Source organism: Perna viridis, chromosome 3, assembly GCF_037379345.1.
Source record: "Perna viridis isolate PV_CMFRI_1.1 ecotype Kerala chromosome 3, ASM3737934v1, whole genome shotgun sequence".
In the NCBI taxonomy this organism is placed as follows: Eukaryota; Metazoa; Mollusca; class Bivalvia; order Mytilida; family Mytilidae; genus Perna; species Perna viridis.
Genome location: NC_142447.1, coordinates 40,070,879 through 40,097,834, shown reverse-complemented (window position 1 = coordinate 40,097,834; position 26,956 = coordinate 40,070,879). Strand labels below are relative to the sequence as shown.

The window sequence follows — 26,956 nt, the reverse complement described above, 5'->3', positions numbered from 1 at the left end:
TATGTTTCAACAATTTAATGATCAATGACCCAAGTGACTCCGCACAGTGTATTTACATATTTACGACTAAAATGTCAATTTCACATCTTTCACTCTACAGAACTTTCACACTTATTAACATCTTTCATCATCATCTATGACATGTTTTTAATAAATAAATATATTCTGATAACAAAGAAATTTTAACATTTCTGAAGATGAAATGAAAATATACAACAAACCAACCATTTCATTAGAAGGCAAAATGAGGATTTTCTTTTAAAACATGAAATAGATGATATCATTTATGAAGTACCAAAAAAAAAAATGAAATAAAAATGAAAATATTTTCAATGAGATACAAAACTGCTGGAACAAAATGAGATAGAATACATTGTACGACTACTATGATCCAAATCAGTATACTGCAGGTTCGCAAACATAAAATTAAACTAAGCCTAAAATTTTAAATTATATTACCCTATAAAGGAAAAAATTAAGAATGAATTTCAGACCAGAATTTCACATTATAACAGTTCAAGATCGGCAAAAAGAACCCCCACAATTCAATAATTTACAAAAAAATAAATAGAAATAGCTGTTACAGCAATATTGGAAAACACTGCTGATAAATTATGACAAACTTATAACAATAAACATTCACTACACACATCATAATAGACATTCAAATCAACTTTTCTCAAGGGTTTGTAATACAGAATAATGGCAATGATGAAGTACAAATGGATGGACCAAATGAGATGAACAACACAAGAGCAAATATGCACTGATGATAACATGTGAAGTATCAACAAAATATATCATGCATTGTGAACTGTTAAGACAGATACTGACATGTATGTACTGTAGATAGAAGATACAGATGTTGACAGTTGCCCAGAATTATCACTACAAGTAGGACCACTGAACAGGTTGAAATTGAATTACAAAACTTAAATCCATTGAAAGATAGGATACCCTTCTGTGAAATATTAAAAAGTTTGAGCCAAATATGTGTGAAAAAGATATTTGACCTTTGAGCTTTATGCTACAATTAATTTTTATTCTTTAATTATCTCTTGGCATTCTATACAAATTTGATTTTGTGTAACTGTTATAATTCAGTAAACTGCCATCCACAGTATTAACCCATGTTCAGTGAATTATGTCAAAACTAAACCCTGAATACCAGCATACTTTTGTTGTCTGACATTACATCTCAATTTAAAAGAATTTTAAACTGGATCTAAAACTGAAGTAGACCTTCTGAAGAGGTTTGGTTTAGACAGGTTTCACTGTTACAATATCTACATAGAACTTACTAGTAGTTATGGCCCCTGTTATTACTTGAAATAATAACTTAAACTCAATCCCATTTCAAGTAGACTTCTTCTATGACAATTAACAGAAGTAGTGCAGTAAGATTTTCCGATAAAATTAACATTAAAAATATGTCAATACACTTTTTTTTTTTTAATATCAAGTAAACAGATTATTGCTCTATTGTATTATAGTGAAGGCACATAACCACAATTTAACATATTCATTCAGCATATTGACATTTCATTGGTTCTAAGTCAGTAAAAAGTGAAAAGATTTAACATATTTGTGTTATGATCCTTGCCCACTTTAAATTGAAATATCAATTGCTAAATTTAGTCATGAATTTCTTCAGAGAACTGAACATGTGAAAACAGAACTTTTACTAAAACCGTAAAATAAAGATATTTTGCAGACAAATAAAGAAGAACAATGTAATCTGTCAACTTTCATCTGGGCCTATTAAAAACAAGTGCATTAAAACATTTCCAGTCATACCACATGATAAAAAATACTCAATTTTTGTTAACTTATCAGACATAATTATAAAAACAGATAATTTTGCAGTATTCAGAGTCAACATTTTCCCTCGATCATCTTTTGTCATAAATAAAAACAAAAAATAAAAGATTTCTGCAAAATGAACAAGACGTCTACTTTAAAAAAAAAAATATCTAAAAATAGAAGGGGAAAATGCAAAGTAAAACAAGTATATATATGAGGAGTTCATTATTCTGAATTTTGATAATGATTAAAATGTATTTCAGCTAAATTAATTGTATTCCCTGAACATTAATGCTTGCTTCCACTAAAAAATGACTAGTTACGACTTATCGTTGTTGTCACATCTGTATAACAGTTAACAGTATATTACCGATAATTTGGATTATCCCACACAATACCTCTTATAAAGTCCTCAATTTCTCTGTCAAGTCCTGGAGCTGGAGGATCATAATTTGAGTAATGACCATGATACGGGGGTTGGACAGTAGGTAATGACACAGGGGCAGGGGGAGGAAAAGGAAAAGGCTGGAATGAAGGAGGAAGTGATGATGATGGTGGTGTAATGGGGGATATCCGTGCACCCAATGGTGAATGTAATGGTGCACCTGTCTGTGGTGGAAAATCTGTTGGGAAACTCAATGTTGGTGGTGGTTTTGGCATGACTGGCACTGAAGGTGATGGAGGATTTGGGATGGTTCCATCTGACGAAACCGGAGAGAGAGATCGAGCAGCTGAGGCTGGTCGGTATGGTGATTTATTCGGTGATAATCCTTTGTTTGACTTTGGTGAATTTGACACTGAACTTGCCGGTGATGGAGAACCAATATTTGAACGAGGTGAAGATAGTATAGGAGAATCAGACGATATTGTAGAGTTAACTGGAGTAGGAGAATCAAGGCTGATTACCCGTGGACTACAGGAACTTGTGTTTGATGGTGCAGGTTGTGGTGTACATGCACCTTCATCATCTTCATCACTACTTAATGTTAAGTCTATCACATCCATCTTGGGTTTCTTTTCTGGGGAAGCACCTACAAGGAGATGAAGATAAAAATCATTCAAACCAAAACTGATCAGGTAGTACACGGTTTAACAAGGAAATAGCTCCTTGGTGAGCTTTCAACCTTGACTGATTGATGCAGCATGCACTTTTTTATCAAATCATTTGATCTTTTTTTCCATTATCAAAAGAGAAAAACTGGTAACAAGTAATAAATTCATAAACAAAAATTGGCATGCATTTAAAATTAAGTACAAGTCTGTTTAAAAACCAATAAAGAGGTGAGTCTTCATATCTCAAAATAATCAACGAAACTATTTAAATAAATCCTTAATACAACTCTTACTGTGTTCATTTTCTTGGATCTGCTATATATCTTGAATATTTTTGAAATGCAAGCACTATGTATCCATTCTGCTGTTATTAGAGACCGAGACTTGAGTCCTACCCCTCAAAAAATCACAATAATTTTATGGCCTTCTTTACTCATAATCTCTTGTTCAGCTGTCAAGTCCCTATTATTTGCTAAAACTCTGTATAATATAGCTCAATTTAAAGCACATTCACTCTGCTTGCATATGAAATCATATTGTGCTTTTCAAAGCTAAAAATAAAACTGCCAGAACACAAATATATACACACACACGGTTCCCACAGGGTAAGGGTTAATGAACACAGTTCCTTTGAAGCCTACTGAAGGATTTCCAAGCAAAAAAAAAATTGGGGATTAAAAAATGTACAAATCAATAATCATAAGCTTCTGCCTGATTTTAAGGCAGAATTGTACTTAATTTCTTGCCAATCAGGGCACTTTGTATCCAAATCAATATGAGCTATGGAAATATTAAAAAATATTAATAGCCACAAAAACTTATGCATGTCCTTTTACATGGTTCATAGCTAGAAGAATTGATACAGGATATGTTTTTTGGTCTTATTTTTTGTTTATTGAAAAAGGAAATGATGCATCTTAGTAAGACACTAGACAGGACATGAACACCATGACATTATTTTAATTGGCTTTAATCTTTCACTGAAAATTAAGTTTTATATCAATATTGGTTTCTTTTCTACTTCCAATATTGTGCCTAGCAGAAAGCATAAAATTGAAAACTATCAAATTTGTAATTCTTAAAATTAATGCTGTGAGATTTTCTCAGACAACACTCACAGGTAAAACCCCCATATTTCTAAGCTTTTATTAATGAGAATAACTGAATTTTTAATGATAAATCATCTTAAAATAACCAACCTAAAAGCTATCTGCAATATTACCTTTAGCTTCAGGACTTGGTCTTGTATTTTTGATAACAGGACTAGAAATTACATGGGTTTCCTTTTTAGTGCTTATTCTGCTCCATTCACCATCTTGATTAAACTGTACTTCATTGACATCTGGAGCCTGCTTCAAAATTTCAACAAATAAACTGAAAAAAAAAAACAAGAGGCTCCCAGGAGCCTGAATCGCTCACCTTGTTGAATTTTGCCTTTCAAAGGCAATAAATTAAACAAGAAGTTGTCCAACAATTTTAACTCATCTTTGGTAGGATTTATCACAAGATCTTTTCAACAATTGAAAGTTTCTTTTAATCTATCATAGTTTTCAAGATATTGACTGAAAACTATTTAAAAAAAAAGTCATTTTTCCCCTTTCAAGGGCAATAACTCTAACAAGGAGTCTGAAGACTTTTGTAGTCCTAATAATATGGATCATTTCAGCTACTGAAAGAATTTGGATAAACCTAACGGTTTTGGAGATATATGTGAAAAACTAGTCTGACCCCTATGTTCAATTTTAGTAATGGCAGCCATATTTTTCGACAAATCAAAAATCCCCACATCAGTTCTATGCAAGATATCCCAAGGAACATTCATACCAAGTTTGGTTTGAATTGGTCAAGTAGTGTCAGAGAAGATTTTTGAAAGAAATAACATTAAAAATAGCAAAAATTGTTGAAAAAGGGCAATAATTCAAACGTGGCTTAACAGATAAAACCAAAATTTGACCGGAGACAGATCTCATCATGCTGAACACTTTTACCCCCATATCAGAATTCAGCTAAACCTAAAGGTTTAGGAGATATATGTGAAAAACTACTGTCTGACCCCTATGTTACATTTTTAGTAACGGCGGCCTGTTTATCAACGAATCAAAAATCCCCACTTCGTTTCTATGCAGCATACCCCAAGAAATATTCATACCAAGTTTGGTTTCAATTGGTCCAGTAGTGTCAGGGGAGAAGATTTTTGAAAGAAATAACATTAAAAATAGCAAAAATCGTTGAAAAAGGGCAATAACTCCAATATGGCTTAACAGATTAAAACCAAAATTTGACCAGAGATAGATCTCATCATGCTGAACACTTTAACCCTATAGCCAGAATTCAGCTAATGCTAATGGTTCAGGAGATATACGTGAAAAACTACTGTCTGACCCCTATGTTCTATTTTTAGTAACAGCGGCCAAATAAAAAATCCCCACATCAGTTCTATGCAGGATACCCCGAGGAACATTCATACCAAGTTTGGTTCTAATTAGTCAAGTAGTTTCAGAGGAGAAGAGTCTTGTATAATTGTTAACGATGACGAAGACTACAGATGCCAGGTGATGGCAATTCTTTCAAAAAAAACAAAATCTTTCATACATAAAAATTTTTAATATTTTGTGACCATTTTATCACCAATATTACTTTCAAGCATTTAAATGTCAAACTTAAGTATGACTTACATGAATGTATTATCTAACATTAATCTAGGAAGTATGAATTGATAAGACAAACAAAAAGTTTTTTTGACCATGTTTAACAAATACTTCATTTACATATATTTGATCTGTCCAGAAAAATGTCTTTTAATTTTCAATATACCTTTTACTTTTGTTTTTTCACAGGATAAATGTCATCCATAAAATATGTACGTAGTTATCGCTGATTAAGCTTCTTTTTTAATTAATTAAAGTGTTGGGTTAACTATAGCTGTCCTAAATTAAGAACTTATTCCATAAAGTGGTTTATTGGGAATAAAAATATATCTCTTTGAATGACTAAATCCAATATTTACAACATAAGTTTATTGCAGCAGATGCGATAGTGATGTTGCAGTATCAATGCATTGCTACATTAAATTGGTGTAAACTGTATCAATACACAAGATTTGTTTTTATTTCATTACCCGTCTATTATTAATTTATGGAATGCAGCTATTTTATCACACACAGGACACATCCAGGTTGGCTTTTTCTCATTCATCATCAAAAATGTCATTGCATCACAGCACTGAAGATGTGTACAGGAACTCGCTCGAATGGGAATACTCATCCGCATTTTACCCAACTGAAAAAAAAAAACATGCAAAATTTGTATGATAATACATAGGACATTCAATAAGAGACTTTCAACTCCTTACTGATTTTTCTAAATACAAATACATCTGCAATCCAGGGGCAGATATTGGATCTTATCATATATAACTAGGAGAAGCAGTAATTTAGCTGCAAGAGGGGATATGGGTTTTCTCTCAGGAGATGCATTGTTAAAAATGCAAATTTTTCTTTTATGAAATCCTTTGAAGAACATTGATACTAGTGTGATATGTAAAAAGATACATGCATGGTCTATCAGACATGAATCATCATGGGATTATAGAGTTTTAGAGCTAGATCGCAAACAGAGAGTATCTATGGATAAGGCATTATGTCAACAACAAAAAAAGAGTAAAATGATTGTTAATCATTCAATGCTTCTTTGTGTAAATTTTTCATTTGTTTTTTCTCCTTTTTTTGTGAAGGTATTACCATTATTAATTCAATACCAACATGCAAAAAAATCTAATTATTTAATGAAAAAATGTTTGTAAGAGCTATCAGAAGATCTTATACAATTGTTTTAATGAATTTTGTAAGTATGAAAGTAAAAACCAAGGGTCTTATGGTTATTTTATATATTTATTTATATATATAAAATGAGCGCAGTGGTTCTTAAAATTCAAATGAAATTCACAAATTGTTACAGTGAAACTTCTCCAAACCGGCCACCACTGTGACAAGAAAAAATGGCTGGTTTATAGGGGTGTCTGGTTTAGTGAAAAATAGCAATGCATTCTAAGAGCTGTTTCAATTAATGTGTTCTATAACCCTACACCTTGTCAGTTTATTGGTTGAGACATGTTTAATGCCAATTCAAAACTTTTGGCCTTATATTACTATTCAAAGCTTGCATCATTTGTAAATGATTTAATTTTACAAACGGTACTGCAGACAAAATAATGTTCACAGTTTTGAAAGAATGTATATTCAAGATCAAAGGGATACTGATGGTAATTAATTATATGTATTGTTTTCATAAATTACCTATCAACAAAGTCTAATAATTTCATCCCTACGTTGTTTTGGCTTGGGTACAGGTCACATTAATTGAATGTTAAAAGATCGTAAAGACTGTACTGTTAAATGACCCTGGTTGCCTGATGTGTATACACACCAATTAACAGCCAACCAGTGACAAAATGTAATGTCTAGATTAAATTTGTTGTTTAAACTACTGTCCCCTTTAATTATCATCTGTCCACTGATGAAATGCAAACCGATCAGTGAATGAATTATTAATTACATAATATTACGTAATCATTTAGTTTTGTTGACACATATATTACAAGTGAACAATAACTGGGCAGCCGGAATTGAGAGGTTGTTTTTATTTGAAATATGTCACTAAAACTGTGAAAAAAAATGGCTGATATACGGTTTTAGGGGGTGGCCGGTCTATTGAAGACAAAACACACAGGTTTTAAGGTATATCAGACTTTTGAAAAAGGCCGGTTCGTAGGGAAGACTGGTTTTCTGAGGGTACGGTTTGTATATTGAACTTGTATATATTTTATAGATCTATGCGGTTTAATAAACTAGTGAAGGTTGATGTTCTACTTCACTTTAAAAAATAATATTACCTGTAAAATTCAAAGAATTTAAGGCCTTAAGAAAAATATAAATAACATAAACAAAATGTTCCAGACCTTTCAATTCATTCATAGTCATTTGCAATTCATCATAATCAGATGTAATCATGATTATTTGCAGTGATGTCACTAAGTTTTTAAGTAGCTGGCTAATTAGATAAAGTAGGCGGCAAAGCCGCCCATTACAGCAGGGGGTCCGGGGTAAATGGTGCAATATCCTGCATTCTAGGGCTCTCCTGGGCCATTGTACAGGACAATAAGATTACAATTTTTATACAAGTTTCTGTTGGTTAAGCCTAAAAAATGTGATATTTTTTTTTAATTTTGAACAAATTGTTTATTATTGAAAAGTTCCCCATTGCATAGACCCTTCTTTTTTCCACTTAAGACAAGTGACAACAAAGAATGCATAATCTTAGGGTGAAAACTAGATGTAGAAAAAATAAATAAAATCAAAATACAATATTACATACATTACGATGCATTTCCTTTTTTCCTGTATGAATGTCATATTTTTTCTAACTAAGAATAAAGTTGCAAGTGAATACGGGGCAACAAAATTGCTAAGTTTTTGCTTTGTTTCTTTCTTCAAATAAATGTCTTTGTCACATGCACATTCATTCCATTTTTTCCTTTAAATTTTCTTGATGACAAGTATCTAAAAACACAAACTAATTATAAATAATTTGAGATTTTAATTATTTTTTTTTTCTAAATTGTTTTGCTAACTAGCATAATTAACCACTCCCATATCAATCTTTTCTCTCATTACACGCTTGAACCATCAATCCATCCAATCTTGTTGAAAATTTTGTTTTGACAAAAATGGCACTTGTCATACCCAATGACCTTGCTAGTATTTTATTGAATTAAAATAAGATATTAAATATCATCGATAATATGATTGTTAATTTATATCTACCATTGTCACTGTTTGTCTTTTTGGCCTTAGCTGGCCCTGGTGACAAAAAACTACAGATAGATGATTGTCCCTGTGTCACAGGCTGACCAGAAACGAAGTATTTTTAGTTCGGTAAAAATAAGAAAGTCTATATTTAGAAACAGGGAAAAAACGCGGACTATTTATTTTAGCAACCAAACAATGCATTAAAGTCACACCGATGCGTCATTCAAGTGCAATCTTTAATATTTGTGGATGAATATTGTCAGTATATTATATAAAGAGGGTCTTGAAGAATATTTCATGAATTTTATTTTTGTGGGGTACGAAAGTAGCCGGCGACGTTTGAAAGAGTAGCCGTCGATTTTTGCCGGCTGCCGGCTTCTAATGACATCCCTGATTTGCCAATGTAATAATTAATTTAATCAGTTACTTTCAGAAATGCTGTAATCATTAATTTAATTTAATCATACATCTGACAAAGTAATTGTAATTTAATCAATTACATTGAAAGTAATCGGACATATCTCTGGTCACAAATATATTTTAATTTATGATGCACATGATGTTGAACAATGTATGGGAATCTCTTTGTATTACTGAAAGAGAGTAATGGTATGAAGAAGTATGAAATGACAATGTATCTGTGAATGGCAAAAACTTTGATTTTATAGATTGTTTAAACATACTATTTGTACAGAAGATTATGTTAAATTTGTAAAAAATCACAAACATATTTTGTCAGGATCTGGTCCACTACAACTCAAAGTGGACTGGCAGATATAATAGACCACCTATACCTCTGAATGAACGTTTATGTATTTACTGTAACAATAATAGTACTGAGGATGAGTAACATTTTCAGTTTGAATGGAATTTTTACTCAGATTTACCAGAAGATTTATTCACCAATGCCTGTGTTTTTATTAAGGACTTTTATCTTTTAGATATTGATAACAAACTTGAATTTTCATGTCAAATTTAGAAATGGTTCTAGTTTTAGCCAGTTGTGTACATAAACTGTTTTACAGATGAAAAGATGCAATCATTTAGTATATTGTTTTAAGCATTATAGTATATAATGTTTTTTATCTTGCTTTCTGTGGTTTGTTTTATTCGTAGTGTCTCATAAGCCGTTATCGGCTGGCATCTTCTACGATAACTATGTTCTTTTATTGTTGTGTAATATATAATGTAAACAATGGTGACACTTCAATAAAATATTATTATTTGTTGTTGTTGTATAAACCAGAAGCCCCTTTATTATTACACCAAAGCCTCAACTTTCTCAAAGATTCATGTGTATAGTTTAAGGACAATACAACAGTCTCCTACTAGTCTATAAATGAAAATAAAAGGACTATGAATGTGTCGAAAATTAAACAATCACACAAGAATTTCAATTTCAACATTCTAGTTAATTTCATTTGGTAAGGTAAAGAGTGTAACTGAAGAAAATGTCAGTCTTGTTTTTATGAAATGTTTTAAATAAAAAAAAATAATTACAATTTTTTTTTTTAAAATCAGATAACTGAAATAGATCAAATACTGAATTTGTAAGCTAGATACACTCACATAAAAATACCTACTGAACACCTGTGAGGATTTTGATAATAATAAGTATTTTAAGTTTTATTAAGTAAATAGTCAGCAATATTGTCAAAATAGTCAAAGAAGAAACATATAAACACTTGATCTGTAACCTAATTATGATAAATTACATACAAAATGTCTCTCAAGCATTTAGAAAAAATGTCCCCAAAATATGTGGTGAGATGAGGGAATGAAAAAACTGATGTATATAGTCCCCTAAGGTGAAGATGGTAGAGGACCAAATTAAGTCTTGTGAAATGATATCAACTTACTGGACACATAAGAGAAACTCTGAGACTTGTAGTGTCTATTTCACTGTCTGGATCACTCTGTAATTTTTCTTTGACTGCAAAAACACAAAATTGTTCATTCACATAGTAATAAGCACACAAAGAAACATTCTTCCTCAAAATGCAATTTCACATATTAAAGTCAAAGTGCTGTTAGTGCTGGGAGTTTTTTAATATCCTTTGTGGAAATTGTAGCATGCAAAGAAATTTATTGTGGACATGATTTAAGGAAAAGTAAACTGTAGATGATTAGTTTAAAAGTATTTAACTTCACTTTGTTTCATTTCATCTTTTTAAAAAATCTCCAAGAATTAATTTGCTATTACTTTCAAAAAACTATATCAACAGATTATGTATTCTTATACTGTAGTTATACTCAAATAAAACAATTTCAGTTTAAGAAAATTATTCCCTAAATGTAAATAGGATTTTTACAATAGGTATTTATACAGGTGGCTTTTGTCCTGATCCCTGATTTTAGCATTAAGTAGCACTCCAGACTCCAGATAAGAATCATGTAAAATGTGATTCATGGTTGCCTACAAATTTTTATTTTTGATATTTTGTTCAAAATGTTATAGTTAACAGAAATTAACATGAGGCTTTTCATATAACCCTTGTTCTTAGGGTAAAAATAATATAAAATGTACATTAGTAGAATTCAAAAGAGTAGTTAACTCTGTAAATGACACTTAAATACAATAGAACTGTTGGATTTTCGATGTGGATTATCTCCTAAGAGCAGACAAATTGGAATGAATAATTATACATTTCATCATATAGACGTATAAAGCAAATAAAATAAAAATATGTAGCCTTTTTTGAGGTGTATAAAATAGTACAAAATTTGTATGATTCTTATAAAGACTACTACTTAACTGTTTTCCAGTATATGCATGGTTTTAGCAATAATGAGACAAGATCATTTCAAAGTGACAATAAGGATGTATATAACCCCTTAGTAAGACGGACAGTTCAGTTGTCAACATAGGAGTAAATTTTATTATAAAGGGATTAAGTTGAGAATGGACATACTTAATGCTCTGGTATGATCTGGATGTCTGTTCCCAAACTGTTTTAACCTCATCATAAGTGTATCAGATGATAATTTCTTCACCAAATATATAGCTACACAGTAACCCTGTAATGAGGAAGTATAAACATTCGGACTATCTGAAAGCAATTCATAATAGATGCATGAATATAGCATTTTATTGAGGAGAAAATTTCAGTTCAAATCTCAGACATAAATAATCCTGGTAAAAAAATCATATTCAAATTGACCATGTTTTCATATGTACTGAATTTGTATAGCATGTTTTCAACATATCAAATAGGTAATAACATCAATTCTTTTCTTCCACTACAATGGAATTTTATTGGGAATTTGAAGAAAATACTATACATCCATACCATCAGACCTGATCTATCAAGGTCAACTAACAAAGCAGAAATTGGCAAAATTGGAAGTAAATAACAGTAAAATAAAAGTCATAATTGTAAATTTGAAAAAGCAGAATCCACTTTCCAGCAGAGGAAAATCAGGTCTGATATAACAAGGCATTTCAAAATCTATGTACTAACACGTCCAAAATCTGTTGCCCATGAAACATCTATCTGGTTGGGCATTGTCGGTGATAGACGACAAAATGTTGTAATATCAACTGGTCTCCCAGGTCTTTTAGGCTCAACACCAGGTTTACTTGTTGGAATAGGATTCTACAAAAAAAGTTTGGTTATAGATGTTATACATTTAGTATGAGGCAGGTGTAACCTGTAAAAGAACAAAATTCAGCTAGAGAGGCATAAATATGTCAATTATCAAGTTAGGTGACATCCTAGAAACCAGTAGACTTGGGACAACTTGTCTGTCTGCATGCCAAGTTGTCCAATGTTTAACTTCTATATTAGCGCCAAGTGATTTATGCTAGATCATTCCCTCTTTGTCTTAATCCAGACCTCAGTGGTTCTAAGGTAATAATCTATGTAGATTACTGTTGGCCTCTATAATAGATGTTATACAATATAAATTATAAATTTGACAATGATTGTGTCATTATTGATATAAATCAATTGGAAATAATAAACTTCATATCCAATATCCATATTAAATATATTCTGTTTCATGACCCTATGTCTATTTATTGATTTCATTCCTCCCAATATCTAAAATTGTTCTTTAATATCAAAATAGTAGAATCTAAGACTTTTGAAGTACATCAAGATACATAGATCAAACAAGGTAGAAATCAGAATACTGCAGTGTCACCCTAAGCAACATACAATCCACTTCCACCACATGTAGAAAAGGAAACCTGTCACTGTGGATACAGTCAACATAGCAACTGAGTTCATGACCCCTGCACTTTCATCATAGTTAACAAAGGATTAGGTATATTTTTGATGAATAAGTCAAATGAAATTTTTTTAAAAATTGCTAAAAATTGATCTTTTCCTAACTTACCTATGCTGAATGTGTATTCACTATTTATCTTTGTATAAAAATTCGGGTGTAATTTACTTCTCACTCTTTGGAAGGGCCTCTTTGACACATTTCATTTCAACAAATGACTACATTTTAGATGTTTTCCATGAGCTTTGGTAAAGACTTGTAAAAATTCTCTGCTGGGTACAGCTTTATATGACTACACAAGTCCTGATTAGTGAAGGCATGTACAAACACTTAATTCATGGATAAATACATCTGTGAATATGAGTTTCTTTGTATATCTGAGAATAAATGTGTTCAAAGAACATCAAGAGTTTCATTTTGGACCCTAGTTTGAATCAACTTGAAAACCAAATATAAAATAAACCATAACAGTATATTAAAGATTAGAATATGAGAGGATCTGCAAACTAAGATAAGAAAACAATACTTGCTTTATACAACCACAAAAGTTCATATAAAAATAAGGTAAATTTTTTTGCCAAAATAATTTATTTTTTCAACGATTGAGTTTTATATTCAACACTGTTACAATTTTTATTATAGATAATATTTCAACCCTGTGTTTGGTAACATTTAATCCCTACATAGAAGAACACTTTAAAGGTGTTTTTGGTATACTAACGTACATGCTTATTGCATGAATTTGAGGTAAATTAAAATATCTTTATTGACTGTTGCATTGTTTTGTTTCTAATTTTTTTCTCAGCAAAATAAGGCCTTTTCTATTATTATACACTGAAGCTTACAGTAGAGCCTTGAATTTCCTTCAAAGCCCCATACTTACAGGTAAAGGAGCCAATTTACCATTAACTCTGACACATATACTTGGTGGAAAATTGTCATCTTGCTCACAACTTGTCTCTAACAAACAAAAGCTGAAACAAACATTAGATAATTGTAAGTACCCTTACTCAAATCACTTTGTACATAGATTAATACACACAAACATTAGATAATTGTAAGTGCCCTAACTTATAACACTTTATACATAGATTAATACACTTTCAAAATTCTTGGTAACTTGAATGTACACATTAATTATACAATGTTCATCAAAATGACAGAAGAATGCTGCTGAAACCAGATGATTCATTCTTTTTCTTGTTTGTAAGAAATCAGATTTGTTAGATCACTATTCTAGTTTGTCAATTATAATCAATCCTAACAAGTTAATACAAGCTGAAAAGTCATCTTTTTCATAAATTCTCATACCGTAACTGGATTTGTGTTATATATTCACATCTGGCACCAGGTCTAAAATCTCTGAAAAAGAATAATGATTCAAAGTATAATATAATTGTATATTTTTATATAATTTGATCTTTGGTAAATTATACCAGAACATGCTGTACTTAGAGATGGAAAATCAATAACATGAACTTAAATAACCCTCTCTGATAATCCTTTGATACATTTAATCATTACTTGCTCAATTTTTGTAGCAATACATATTTTCAAATAGTAGATTCCTGTTATTTTTTTTTTGCTTTTGGTGAAACAACATAAATTTAACACAAGACATGTGCATTATTTTTTTCTCAAGTCAAGTCAATATAGTTATTGTGTGAAATTTCTCCACTGTCCCTGCAACACTTGCACACTTTAATTATTGACTTGTAATCTATCTGTTTGCTTTTAATCTACAACAGCTATTTCATAAAACATTGCTTTTTCTTCCTGCATTTTTTTTTCATACAAGTATAAATGACTATTACATTTGAACTGAAGGAAGCATGTGTAGTCCTGTTACCTTGACATCGCAATATCTTGTGCCTGCTGGGGTGTCAGATGAAAGTTATAATGTGTTTCCTGAAACTTTGATGATCCTCTGGGGGCTGAAATTAAATTATTCAATTACATTTTGTACATGCAAATTATACATGCATACAAAGTATTTCGAGTAACCACTAAATATTTTACATTATATCTCTTCCACATTAAATAGTACTGCAACTGTACTTCTTTATAAATTATGACAAAACATGAGAAACAAAAACATCAATGGATAATTAAGATACAAGTACTATACAAATTTTCTAGTAACCAGAATGTCATTTGAATTTTCAAGGAAGAACACTGGTTCTACTGCTTTAATTGTAATGAGTTGGTATCTTTTATCTTCTGACACATGCAGTTCAATGTAATGTATGTTTAACTTGGTCAACCTAAACTTAATACAGTTACTGAACCATATCACCTGTTGTTGCCTTTCTACATGTAGCCTCTTATATGATATGATATGACTGATATCACAAGTAAAGATAATGAAAAAGAATAACAATATTCGTGTTCAGAAAATCCTTCACAATGTGGCACAGTTCCTTTTTATTTGTCTTTCTCAAAATCACTTTACCTAAGCTTGTAGGTTTCATCAGCTCAGCTATTACATCATAAAATGGAAGATGTTTCAGTCGTACATCAGGATGAACAGGAAACATTGAAGATGATGGAGGCTGTACAAGGCTGGCTCCCCCAGAAAAATCAAGGGCACCTGAAAAAGTTCTATTAATGTGGATATGTTCCTTTTCACTTAAGTACCTAGTGTGTGTTTCATGCTTCCATTTATTTTAAATAGCTCAGAATATTGCGATGTCATCTACAGCAACAAATATACCATCTCTACCACATGTAATGATGGTAACTGTTACCATGGATACAGTTAACATTACAACTGAGTTCATGACCCCTGCAATTTCATCATAGCATCTTTATAATTGTGCTCACCAAATGATAGCTCAAACCAAACTGCTTATTTCGATACAACATTGCTTTATCTACTGTACATGTTTTAGTACTACAAAACAGTAATTACCAGTAGTGTGTGTGGTAGTGAAATAACTATACAGTCATGACAATGAATTTGAAAACTTTTGTTTTATAGAAGTACTATGTACATGTATAACATAGAAATGTGAAATCAACAATTCAAATTTGAAACATAATCAATGATAACTTGTCATAAGTGATATTCAACAATAAACAAATCATATAACACAAATCTGTAATTTAAAATCCTCCATACTGTGTATGTTATAAGATGTGCAAATAATTAGAACAGTAATGTTGATCCATATAACTACATACATGTAACTAGTGACACCATAGTGATATTCTAGCAAATGTGATTATACAGGTACATGTATCTTTAACTGTATGACATGCTGGACAGTTTTCTTAAATATTCAAATCATCATTCTTACAATCTTGAATTTTTTTGGCTTTGTAATATCACTAGTTCATGCTAAACATGTGGCTGAGCAGAGTTGACAATTTTAGTACACATAACAGCTTTAAAAATTTTGCTAAATCCTTTTTCAGTAGAAATCAGTGATAAACATATGTACTCCCTCCAGCTCAATGTGCACATAGCATGCATGTATAATATGAAAATTCTTAATATGATACCTGGTAAATTTACTAAATGGACTGAAACTAGAATACACAATGAGTTGAGGTGGTATAAATATAAATTTCCTAATTAAATTGTTTATGTACTGTCACATAGAATGGTCATGCTAAAATACTACATATCAAGCATAGATGTATATAATTCATATTTCACAATAAGTCTTTAAAAATTTGCTTTGTAGGGCACAGCTTGATACGACAGCTGAGGTTGAACACTGACCAGTTAAGGCAAGTATGGAACCATCATTCAAGCTTTATACAGCTATGAATTTCAATTGAATAAATACTTGACACAGGATAGGAATTTGATCAGAGGTTCAAGTCATTTATAAGTAATTTAGTGATTATTGTTATAAAATCCAATAGCCATGGTAACATACTGAAATAAATAATACTGAGTTTTAGTACAAATCAGGGATGCCTTTTAAAAAACTAACAGCCAAATACTATGTTTTATGAAATATCAGGCACTACTACCACAGGATGAAAGCATGCATGGAGTAGGTGGAAAAAGGGTAAAAATAATAAGACCCTTTTCAATTCATTCTCACAATTTTAGCTCCAAAACTTCATGTAAAATAAGGTATTTTGAAAATCAGCCATCAGATACTTAGGAGAGAACCTAATACGGCAGGGGACCGAAACGTTCCAGATACCATTCTTCATTTAAATAACACCTGTTTACCATTATGTACATTACATCTGTCTATGTATAAATGCGTAACTACATTTAAACAATATATTCACCAAACTTCAACTTTTAATTCTAAGTTTTACAAAATTTGACGGGGGTCACTTGGTGTGCAACACAGTGTGCCTTAATGCAACTGTATAGTGCACCTTAAAGTCAAGTTTATCTATCAACATAATGAAACTGCTTATATTTGGTCCATAATTCCTTGTTAGTTCAAGTCACAAACCCCAAAATTTTTTTGGAGTATTGCTTCTTGTATAAGTTCATAAAAATTCACTAATGATGAAGTCATTGTCTGGACATGGAATAGCTATGGAAAACAACTGTCATTTATGACCACATTTTAAAAGTCCTATAAAAATAGGTAAATTATTCAACTTTTACAAGTATATACCAAACATTTCCTCCTATCTTAAAAACCAAACAAAATAAAGCTTAGTAATGGATGTGTTTCAGGATGATTTGGTGAACACATTCACATGTCCCAAGCCCAGATGCTGCATACTTCACTCGTGAGTTACAAGTCTTGCTCACTGCACATAAAACTGTCAACTGTAATTTTAAGTAACATGAGGTTGCAACCATTGTATGCAATGCATTGCTTAGTTAACTCACCCTTGGGGGTTAAAAAATAGGATACACTATTTCAATCGTCAAGAAAAGTTTGATTTGTAAATTTTGTATGTTGATTTCCTTTGCTGGAAAGTTAACTCCAAATAAACTTTTTATCGGATTTTAAATATTTTCTGAAATCCAAGAGCACTGCTACCTATTGTTTTATGTCCCTACAGAAGAGGAAATTAGGCTTTGTCAGAGACATAACAGGTAAGACAAGGAAAACTTGGGGGGATTCATTATTGTGCCATCTTTGCTAAAATAAAATAATAACGTTTGTAGAAATCTTAACGTCTGTTATTAAACAAAATGCAACAATTTTAAAGTTTTGTTACGTGTTCATCTTCAAACAGAAAGTACATCTGCCTTTGCTTTAGTTTTTTTTCATAATTAAAAGTAATATATGTATTAAAAAAAGCAAAGCCTGCATAAATTGTATGGATAAAAATTCTTGAAAACAACATACTGAAAGCTTTCTACAGCTTTTTAAAAATTTTCAATCAAATCATTTCCTGTAATGTCATACATTGAACAATTACAAATTGTTTAACTGTAACTACTCTGCAAATTACAACAGAATCACTGAAGGATGAAAGAATTAAGAAAGCACAGTAGTTGAAGGGGGGAATGTAAGTTTGAAGTTTAAACCTATGTTATGTTATCACACTAATAATTATATGTATCAATGACATAACAACATCTATACTCTATAGCACAACAAAAAAACTCCAAATAAAATGATGTCAATATGTGACTTACAATCCATCTGCATTAAGCATGGACTTCAATTGTCAAGAGCACAGAAAATTTAAAGCCTTGTCATACACAAATCAGTGACTACTACCCGGTAGTTATGGAAAGATAACAATACCTTGAAAACATCCCAGTACATTTTTTGTTCATGCAAGTTTTGATTACATATAACACTTTCATTCAAGTTCAATTTTACATCCACTTTAAGTCCATGTATAACAAGACAGACTGTAAAAATATTATCCTGGAAATTTTGAAAGTATTTTCATGTACTTATTGAATGTGACATATAAATATGTATGTATGCTCAAATAAAAATGAACAATTTCAACATTTATTTTTCAACATCTTGGGAATTTTTAAAGAAGAAATTGGTTTGGTTTCTTTTATCAAAATGTTTTAAAGTGAAAAACAGAAGAAGCTAAATACATAAATATAAGATACAAATCTACAAAATCACTATACAGGCATGAAGGGAGTATTAACATGCATAGGAAGCAGTATTCTATGTGACAGTACAAAAAATAATTGTATTCACCTCGGTATCTCATTCCATTTTCCAGTTTCACTGAAAAATAAATATTTCCAAAAGAAAATGTATCTTACTTCATTTCTTTAATTAGTATGTTATAACATTAAACTGTTTGAAACTGGCTGAAAAGTTTGAATAAAATACAACAAGTATCATGAAAACTAACTTTTCATTTTCATGTCTTGACAAATTTATCAATAACTGTAACATGCATGACCACAAAGTAACAAATATCTCTTAACAATAAAAACAACTATAAGATCTACATATTAATAATGAGCTTCCACATAAAATATTTCAGGTAAAAATCTGGAAGACTTATTTGTTCATTAATATTTACTGATAATTTTCAACAGTCGTAAAAATATGCCTTTAAGCTGACAACTGAGGTAAAAATAACAAAATCTGTCGGGTAGCAAGGGCAGGAAAAATGGATTTGGTAGAAAAATTTGACTGTTGCTTGTGTTTTCACTTTACCATACAAAATTTTCATTGTGAGAATTAAATTTAGCAATGTCTGTAAAGTTGCAGACAACTTTAATGGAAACGCAGGATAAGACATAATTTGTATTAGATGAAGCTTATATGATTTATCTAAACAATTTATGTGAGAATTAGTAAATAATTTCTTAAAGCTGCATTAGCTGCCAAATTTGCTCAGTTTTGATTCCACTGAATTTTGCTGATTCAATGAAATAAGTTTGTAGTTATGCTATTGAAATAATTAACCCTTGCCGTCCTGCGCATTTCTGAACAAAAGTCTAGATTTCATTATTTTGCAAACTTATGCAAATTAGTTACACAATGGTACTGATATTGTTATATATAAATTGAAGATGGGTGATCACGGGGTGCAGTGGATGGGGTGAGGAGGGTGAGTGGGCCAACACATGAAAATGGGTCTGTCACTTGAAAATAGTCCTTTTTATCCATTACTAGCCATTATTTGCTACCTGTGGGGTTCAACGGGAACAAAACAGGAACCAAAGCACATTCATCCTACAGCCTGAAGACTGTGAAGGCTACTGAAGCCAAATAAAATGTGTTACTGTCACAAGTTGGGGGGTGTCAGGAGCTCTCTGAAGGGTCTTTCGTGTGAAAAAATGAGGATTTTTTCCCAATTTTTGGCCTTTGTTTGTCCATAAACCGGAAGTAGTCAATACAAGGTGTTGTCATTGAAATGGTGGTGACAAATCATTCTTATTCAGTTTCCAGGCAAAATAGAGTACTACAGAGTAATTCTGCTCTGTTGAGGGTCCGAGGAATGAACCCTACCCCCCAAAAAATCAAATTTTTTTCGACAGCTGAAACTACTGACCTCTTCTTTTAGCTTTCAAGTCATTTTTATTAACAAACACTATATCAGATAGCTTCATTTTAAAGCACAGTCAAGCTGCTTGCAGATGGACACAGATTGAGCTTTCCTAAACTCAGATTTACACTGCCAGAACCAATAAACCGATTGTTTTTCAAATAAATAATAATCATATTTGAGCCGCATTATATCACAATACATAAATTTCAAAAAGATCCTTGAGTTATATTCGAGCTTTTTCTTTTCAGGCTTGAGTCGGTCAGTTTTCCTTGTCGTTGAATAACCACTTTCGCTATGCAATCAGGTTTGTTATTAAAGAAGCAACCCTTACAGCACATGGCAGTCACGTGCATACAAACTCATCTAGGTCGATTTTTTGCCTTGCAAGACAATAAACATATAGATGTGTATTTCATGTATTTAAAACATTTTATTTATGGATATCAAATGACATTGTACAAGAAAAGTACAATTTAGTAGAAATAATTCAAAGTTAATGCATATTTCAACAGAAACAGAAATTCACAAAAATGACAGCTAATGCAGCTTTAAAGCAAAATATTTTTTTGGAATAAACATCATACATTATTCTTTTCACTAATCTTTTTGAGACATGTTGAAAAATAATATTGAACCAATTTGTCACTTAATAAGTAAGCACTCAAATTAATCATTGAATATTCATTGACAGGCCAGTGGCTCAGTTTAATTTTAAAAAATTGCAACTTGAGATTTTCCTCATATTCTTCTTCTAGTCAAATTTGGACAAACGAGATCACAAAAAAATAAAGATTTGAGGAAATTTTCTTGAGATTTTTCAGGCCTAGAGTGAGGAGTTTAATCATTGATTAAATTAAAAGACATCTTATAAACAAAGATTTCTAAAAACTTGTTTTCATATAGAGCATTTCTTCCATGTCAATGAGATAATAAACTAAGTGTATTAGCAATGCTTCCAGTAGGTTACCTGTTACCTATTGTATCTTTTATCTTGCAAATATAATTTCTTTATATTGCAAAGTTGAATTTTATGCAAGATACCTTATCAGATACTATGTTCTATGTACAAGTAATAAGTATTGCTCCAGGAATCAAATTCAAGTACTTGGTACATTGTACCTCTTAATCAAAAATTGACAGTTACGAGACTAATGATAAAAAAATATAAAAAACTGAAAAAAAAAGACCATGCAGGGAAGGATGAACAGATATCAATAACTTAAGTTTTAATTAGAAGTGATTCCAATTGAAATGGAATGTGAACAAAAAATGTTGAAATAAATAAAACTCCCATCCCACTTTACCATTCTTTGGTGGCACATTCTCAGTGTCTGGAATGAAGATAGTGCACAAATTTTCATCATTTTATCATGTTTGACAGCATGTACAGGCTTGGAATGTAGGTCAAATTAAAGTGGTAAAAATTTGATTGCTTATAAAACGAATATAGTTGCAATCTTTGGTTTGGACAAGGAGTTACAAGTTGACAAAGTTTGGCACTCTGTTTATGGACAATAACTAAATCTCAATGTGTTACCCGTATTGTTCTGTACTTGAAATACCTCAGTATCATAAATCTCTATTACATGGTTATACTTGTGAAACTTGCTGAAAAAGCTGCATGAAGTGTACCAATCTTATGAATTTTGGCCATGCAATATAAGACAGGGAAAAGAATTTCAGACTGGCCATTGGTAATACTATTGTATAACTTACCGAACCAGTTTGGTTGGTTAAATGTAGTGGGATTGCCTATAACAAAATATACAAAACTTTATGTCAACCTTATGACTTTGATAGAGTAACTTTCAACTCAACAAGTAAAAGGTACAGACACAGTCTAAATGGACCTTTTAAAGGGACAGGAACAGTCATGTTACAATAAACACCTAGGTAACAAAAGATAAAAATTCTACAGTCATAATTCAAATTAAAACTGATGAAATTTTAAAATAAAAAGCGCAGCATGATACAACCATAGCCATTTGAAGTCTGTTCACTTAGGGTAAGTGTGGACACAAAATTAATTCTTGACACACATAAACATAGGGACTGTCAGCTTATTATGGATATAACAACTGGTTTGAATACAATATTGCACAATGTTTTGAAATTCAATTTAAGTAAAAAATTCTGTATTCAAGGTGCTTTTATTGATCACTTTGTACCCCATTACCTCAAAAACAGTTAGAATAAAATGTACCTTCTACATCATTTTTGAATAAACACCTATTTTACCCCTTACGGTCCCTTGTTTTTTGCAGAATGGCAAGGGCCAGTTACACCATTTTAAGTAGCAAGCTTCCTCCAGTAGCATGTAACAATATTACATTAAAAAAAAATTGTGACATTTGGCTCACTACACCTTAAGCTTTAGCACAGAAATGAAAAATTAACAAAGTCGACAACACCACAACCATGATACAACTGCATTTTTTGTGGTTGTATAAAAACTCATGTAAGCTTTTTTTCAAAATTCAGCAGAACTTGATAAATCAGTGGCATAAAAGGGATTTAACACACATACATAGTGATCATTCTGACAGGCAATCTTCAAAGGACATTTTTACACCTAATCTTATAATTCATTAATCAATTTATTTAATTTATGCTTCTAAATTTAATCAGATAACAGCCTTTAAAAAATCAAAAATTGATAAAAGAATACAAGTATGTCAGTGATGTTGTTTGCATTTTTCAAAACTACTCCATCCCTTTTCTTTACATGCATTCAATGGGATAAAATGTGATACATTTTCATTTAAATAATGAAGTAAATATACAAATCCTTTAATTCGATGTAAAAATTTAAAAACTATCAATATCATAAAGGACAATAAAAAAGACAAATTATAAAATAATTGTCAGTGCATGCAATTTTAAACAGAAACACTACATTGTATATCCAGCATCTTACTACAACTTGGGAAAACAATTATCTTATTTGGAATAATATTTTGTTATTTGTTGGACAAATTGGGAAAATTTCGTAAGAGGAAATAGCTTTATTTAGGAAGTATATTAAAGGCAAACAATACCACTGTACATAAACACTTGATCAAAAAGCATTAGAATATGAATTAGATAGTAAGCTTTGAAACTAAATGTTAGATTAGATAACTGATTACATGCTTATCCACACTTCTATCACCTGTAGGCAGTGTCTGTTTTCTATTTACTTTTCAAAAAATGAAATACCTGTCAAACTCAAACTTGAAAGGCTCATCATTTTTTTGTCCTTCGTGATTCTATCCTTAAAAAGAATATGTCTAAAATGGAATCTAGCATGAATCTTTAAAAATCCTGTTTTCAGGGACAGCAAAATATTGTAGATGGAACCTTCTATTATCAATAACCACATTGTCAATAGAAAACAGACATCATGTTTTAAAGACAAGCAAGTACACAACATCAACTTACTGTTACTATATACTGCTCCGTCATCTGGCTTTCCAGGGGGCTTCCTCCTGTTAGATGAAAAAATTTGACTGAAAAGATAATAAAGTTCTTGCTGAACCATTAATAGTTGAGTAATGAGCACACAATATGTTGTTAACTATAAATTTGTTTGGCTGTTAAAGTTACAAAACTAACACAACATAAAATTAATTCACATTGATCATTTTCATACATTTTTGTACATTTAAGTATTTATACAAAAAAATAAGTTAATTTATTTAACATTTGATATGCATGAATATCAGTCTCATGGCTGGTAAAATGGCAGAATTGACTAACATGCAAATGACTACTATATACATTTTATAAGTGCATTAATTTTTATGTAGCTTGGATACATATATGTACATGGATCAATCTATCAAAAGTTATCTTAAAGAACTGTATGAAAGAATGAAATCATTGCAAAACTTGGGCAAGACAGTAATAGTTCATGTCATGCCATAGGACAATACTTACTTATACAATTCCCTGATCTTTATTTGTATAGGTACTGAAGCACCTTTCTGGACAAGTTGTAAAGCTCTCTGCATGAGCTCTGTTTTTCTTCCTGTTTTATTTCTGCCAGCGTATCCTAGTAGTACCTGTAGTTCAGACACTCTAAAGCTCATTACCATTTGCTACAAATAAAAAATATATGTTATGCATATGAACACAATTACTATAAGCTTTAAAAAATCTTATTTTTATAGCTTTACAGTAAGAATTTAAATATTTACATGTATTCATTACTTACAGTTTAAAAACATTTTAAACTTAAAAACTACAGAGGGGTACAAATTTGTTATTTGTTTCATAATATATAGTCATTATCATAGACTCAATTATACTGCATCCTCTACACTGCAGTAAAGATAATTTAATCTGTACTGATGAAATACCCACACAAACACACACGCACTTGTAATAGGAAAGACTTATTTTTTTTAAATAGGAGAAGATATCATAGGCCCAAACTTGACAGACAGTCACACTTGGAATTTTAAAACATTTATGACAACCATGTGTATTAAACATTAACAAATGCTAGGATAAAATGTCAAATTTGTCAAAAAGATGGCAATGTTCAGGAAAATTCTGTAAGTATGCAGTCATAATGAAAAATAATTATTGATAGATAGCTAGCTTAGATAGCTTTATTTAGACTGTATATCAACATACATTTGTATTATTACATTCACACATTATAAATATAATAATAAAAGTATTAGACAAGATGAATGACAATTTGCAGATGGAACAAAAAAGTTACATTCACTTATGTCTGTTATTATAAGTATGGACATCAGACATCTTCACAAAATTGTTTTTCATATAACTTGGACATTTGTTATAATATATTCTGTGTATGGTTAACAGGGGCTGCTCTGGCTTCCAAAATTCTGTCGCCAGGAAAATCGCCAGCTGCCATTTTTTGTCGCCTGTTTTCTGAAATTAGAGCTAAAGGGTGCCCAAAAAAAATTGTACTTTTTAAAAAAAAAGGCAGTATTAAGTTCACTGGTGAATTATCTTTGTCAATTCTCCATTCATGACAAGCATGTACCCAAGATTCACTCTTGATGCATGTATAAAGCAGGTTTTTAGCTCTAGTCTGTCACTTTAGTATGCATAAAATATTAAGTACTACACCAGAAACGGGTATTTTACTTCCATCAAAGACTATATTACTATTCTCATAGAGTCCCTGATTTTAAAACATGCATGTTCACTTAAGTTGCCTTTCATGGTCTAATTTACCTAATACAATATAATTTACCTTTTTTTTTATTATTTTTAACAAACTTGATGAGCTTTTTCTCAAGTGATAAAATTTTCTATCAAACTACAGTTTGTACCATGGACCATTAATTGTGTCCCTGTTTAATTGTCTTGATATCTGAATAGCATTTCCTTAATTAGATTTTGGGAATCCCCATTCTATTTGTTTACCGATTTTCCCGCCAAAAAAGTCACATGGCAAAAGTGTAAACAAATGTCATCTATTTTCTTTTATCAATTCTTTCATTTCGAATTATTTAGACACTTCCTGATGGGATAATCATTGTTAATTGGATTTAATTTATTCTGTTATTACGTAAGTCTGTTTCTAAATGTATTACATGGTTAAATAGGGTTGCGAAACTTGTGTGTAGCCACGTGCATATGGCCTAAATTGTGTTTACCTTTGACCAGATGATGAGAGTTTTGATTGGCTAAATGATATATTTACATTTGATTGACACCTCCTAAGAGGATATTGTCAGTCCAGTCGCCTGGTCTAATTACCTTTAATTGCCTTCAGTTGTAAATTGGTCATAGTCAATTAACTCTGACCAGGTGTCAACACAATTGTTTAATTAAGAGAATATCCCTTGCCGATGAACTTCCTGTCAATTTGAATATACAAAACCTAGCCAACTAGCTATTTTTGTCGCCAGATAAAATAAAAAATCGCAAATTGCGACATTGGCGAAGCCCAGCGTGACCCCTGGTTAAGATGCATTTGTTTAGTATCTAAAAATAAATGAAATAAGTGAAATAAATTGAGTTTTTAAAACATAATGTCATGAACCAAGAAACCTAGTATAAAATAATGAGGACTAGTGAAACCTACCAATATTCATTGGACTTGGAGGAAATGTAAAATTGAGGCAGTTGCTACCATAGCAACAACACATCCATAACTCAGTCTGTAATACAGTCTACATGGTAATTTACAGAAAGAAAGGAAATGTTCAACAAAATATCATACTGGAGAAGTCTATTTTTAGATCATCATGACCTTGACATTACAACATGAAAACCTCCCGCTTCGAGATTTTATGACAATGTCCAGAAAAATGAGTTTGAAAAAATACACAACTGTAAACGTAAACTGATTATTCAAGTCTGTTCTGAACAACAGATTACACTAGAGATTCACTGATACACAATTTTTCGGGTAATGTGTCAAAATCTTCTAGGTTTTAAATCTAGGTCACGACCATATGAAGAGGATGTCAAAAAATGGAATAAAAATCAAGTTTCTTCGAAAACAAACAGATTTTAATCAAACTTCATGTTGTCAAAAATAAACATCACACTATGTTCTTTCAGTATAAACTTAGTTTATTCCATTTTATTTAGTAAATAAAGATAAAAGCGGGAAAATTTGAGTATCACCTACCTTCAGATCTCCAGTGTCCGCCATGTTTGTTCGCTGAATTGCG

At 31.1% G+C, this 26,956-nt stretch overlaps 1 protein-coding gene across 10 annotated transcripts; it reads right to left on the bottom strand.

Moving 5' to 3' along the window:
• LOC148622231 (E3 SUMO-protein ligase PIAS2-like) lies at positions 1-26,955 on the bottom strand. Of its 10 annotated transcripts, none has more exons than XM_088571909.1 (15): positions 26,914-26,955; positions 24,228-24,388; positions 23,730-23,776; positions 22,026-22,061; positions 21,614-21,640; positions 15,346-15,483; positions 14,743-14,827; positions 14,205-14,255; positions 13,777-13,867; positions 12,125-12,259; positions 11,576-11,681; positions 10,523-10,596; positions 5,975-6,135; positions 4,079-4,230; positions 1-2,834 (listed from the first exon to the last, which is right to left on the bottom strand). In XM_088571909.1, exons 1-15 carry the CDS (start codon positions 26,935-26,937, stop codon positions 2,170-2,172), a joined length of 1,953 nt encoding a protein of 650 aa, XP_088428035.1. In that variant the 5' UTR covers positions 26,938-26,955; the 3' UTR covers positions 1-2,169. The 10 variants fall into 10 exon arrangements, with proteins under 10 accessions (XP_088428035.1, XP_088428032.1, XP_088428031.1 ...); XM_088571906.1 differs by having other exon boundaries at positions 23,730-23,797; positions 26,914-26,951; XM_088571905.1 differs by lacking the exon at positions 21,614-21,640 and adding an exon at positions 19,001-19,030 and having other exon boundaries at positions 23,730-23,797; positions 26,914-26,951.
• Position 26,956: the final 1 nt, after the last annotated feature.

Bases quoted from the DNA above. Each gene is read 5' to 3' on its own strand.
- LOC148622231 (XM_088571905.1), bottom strand. From the start codon at position 26,937: ATGGCGGACACTGGAGATCTGAAG. The intron at 11,682-12,124 runs GTTAGTACATAG...TCCTCATTACAG, and splicing joins GGGCAACAGATTTTGGACGT to GGTTACTGTGTAGCTATATA. The intron at 6,136-10,522 runs GTAAGTTGATAT...TTTTTTTTTCAG, and splicing joins GAGTTTCTCTTATGTGTCCA to TTGGGTAAAATGCGGATGAG.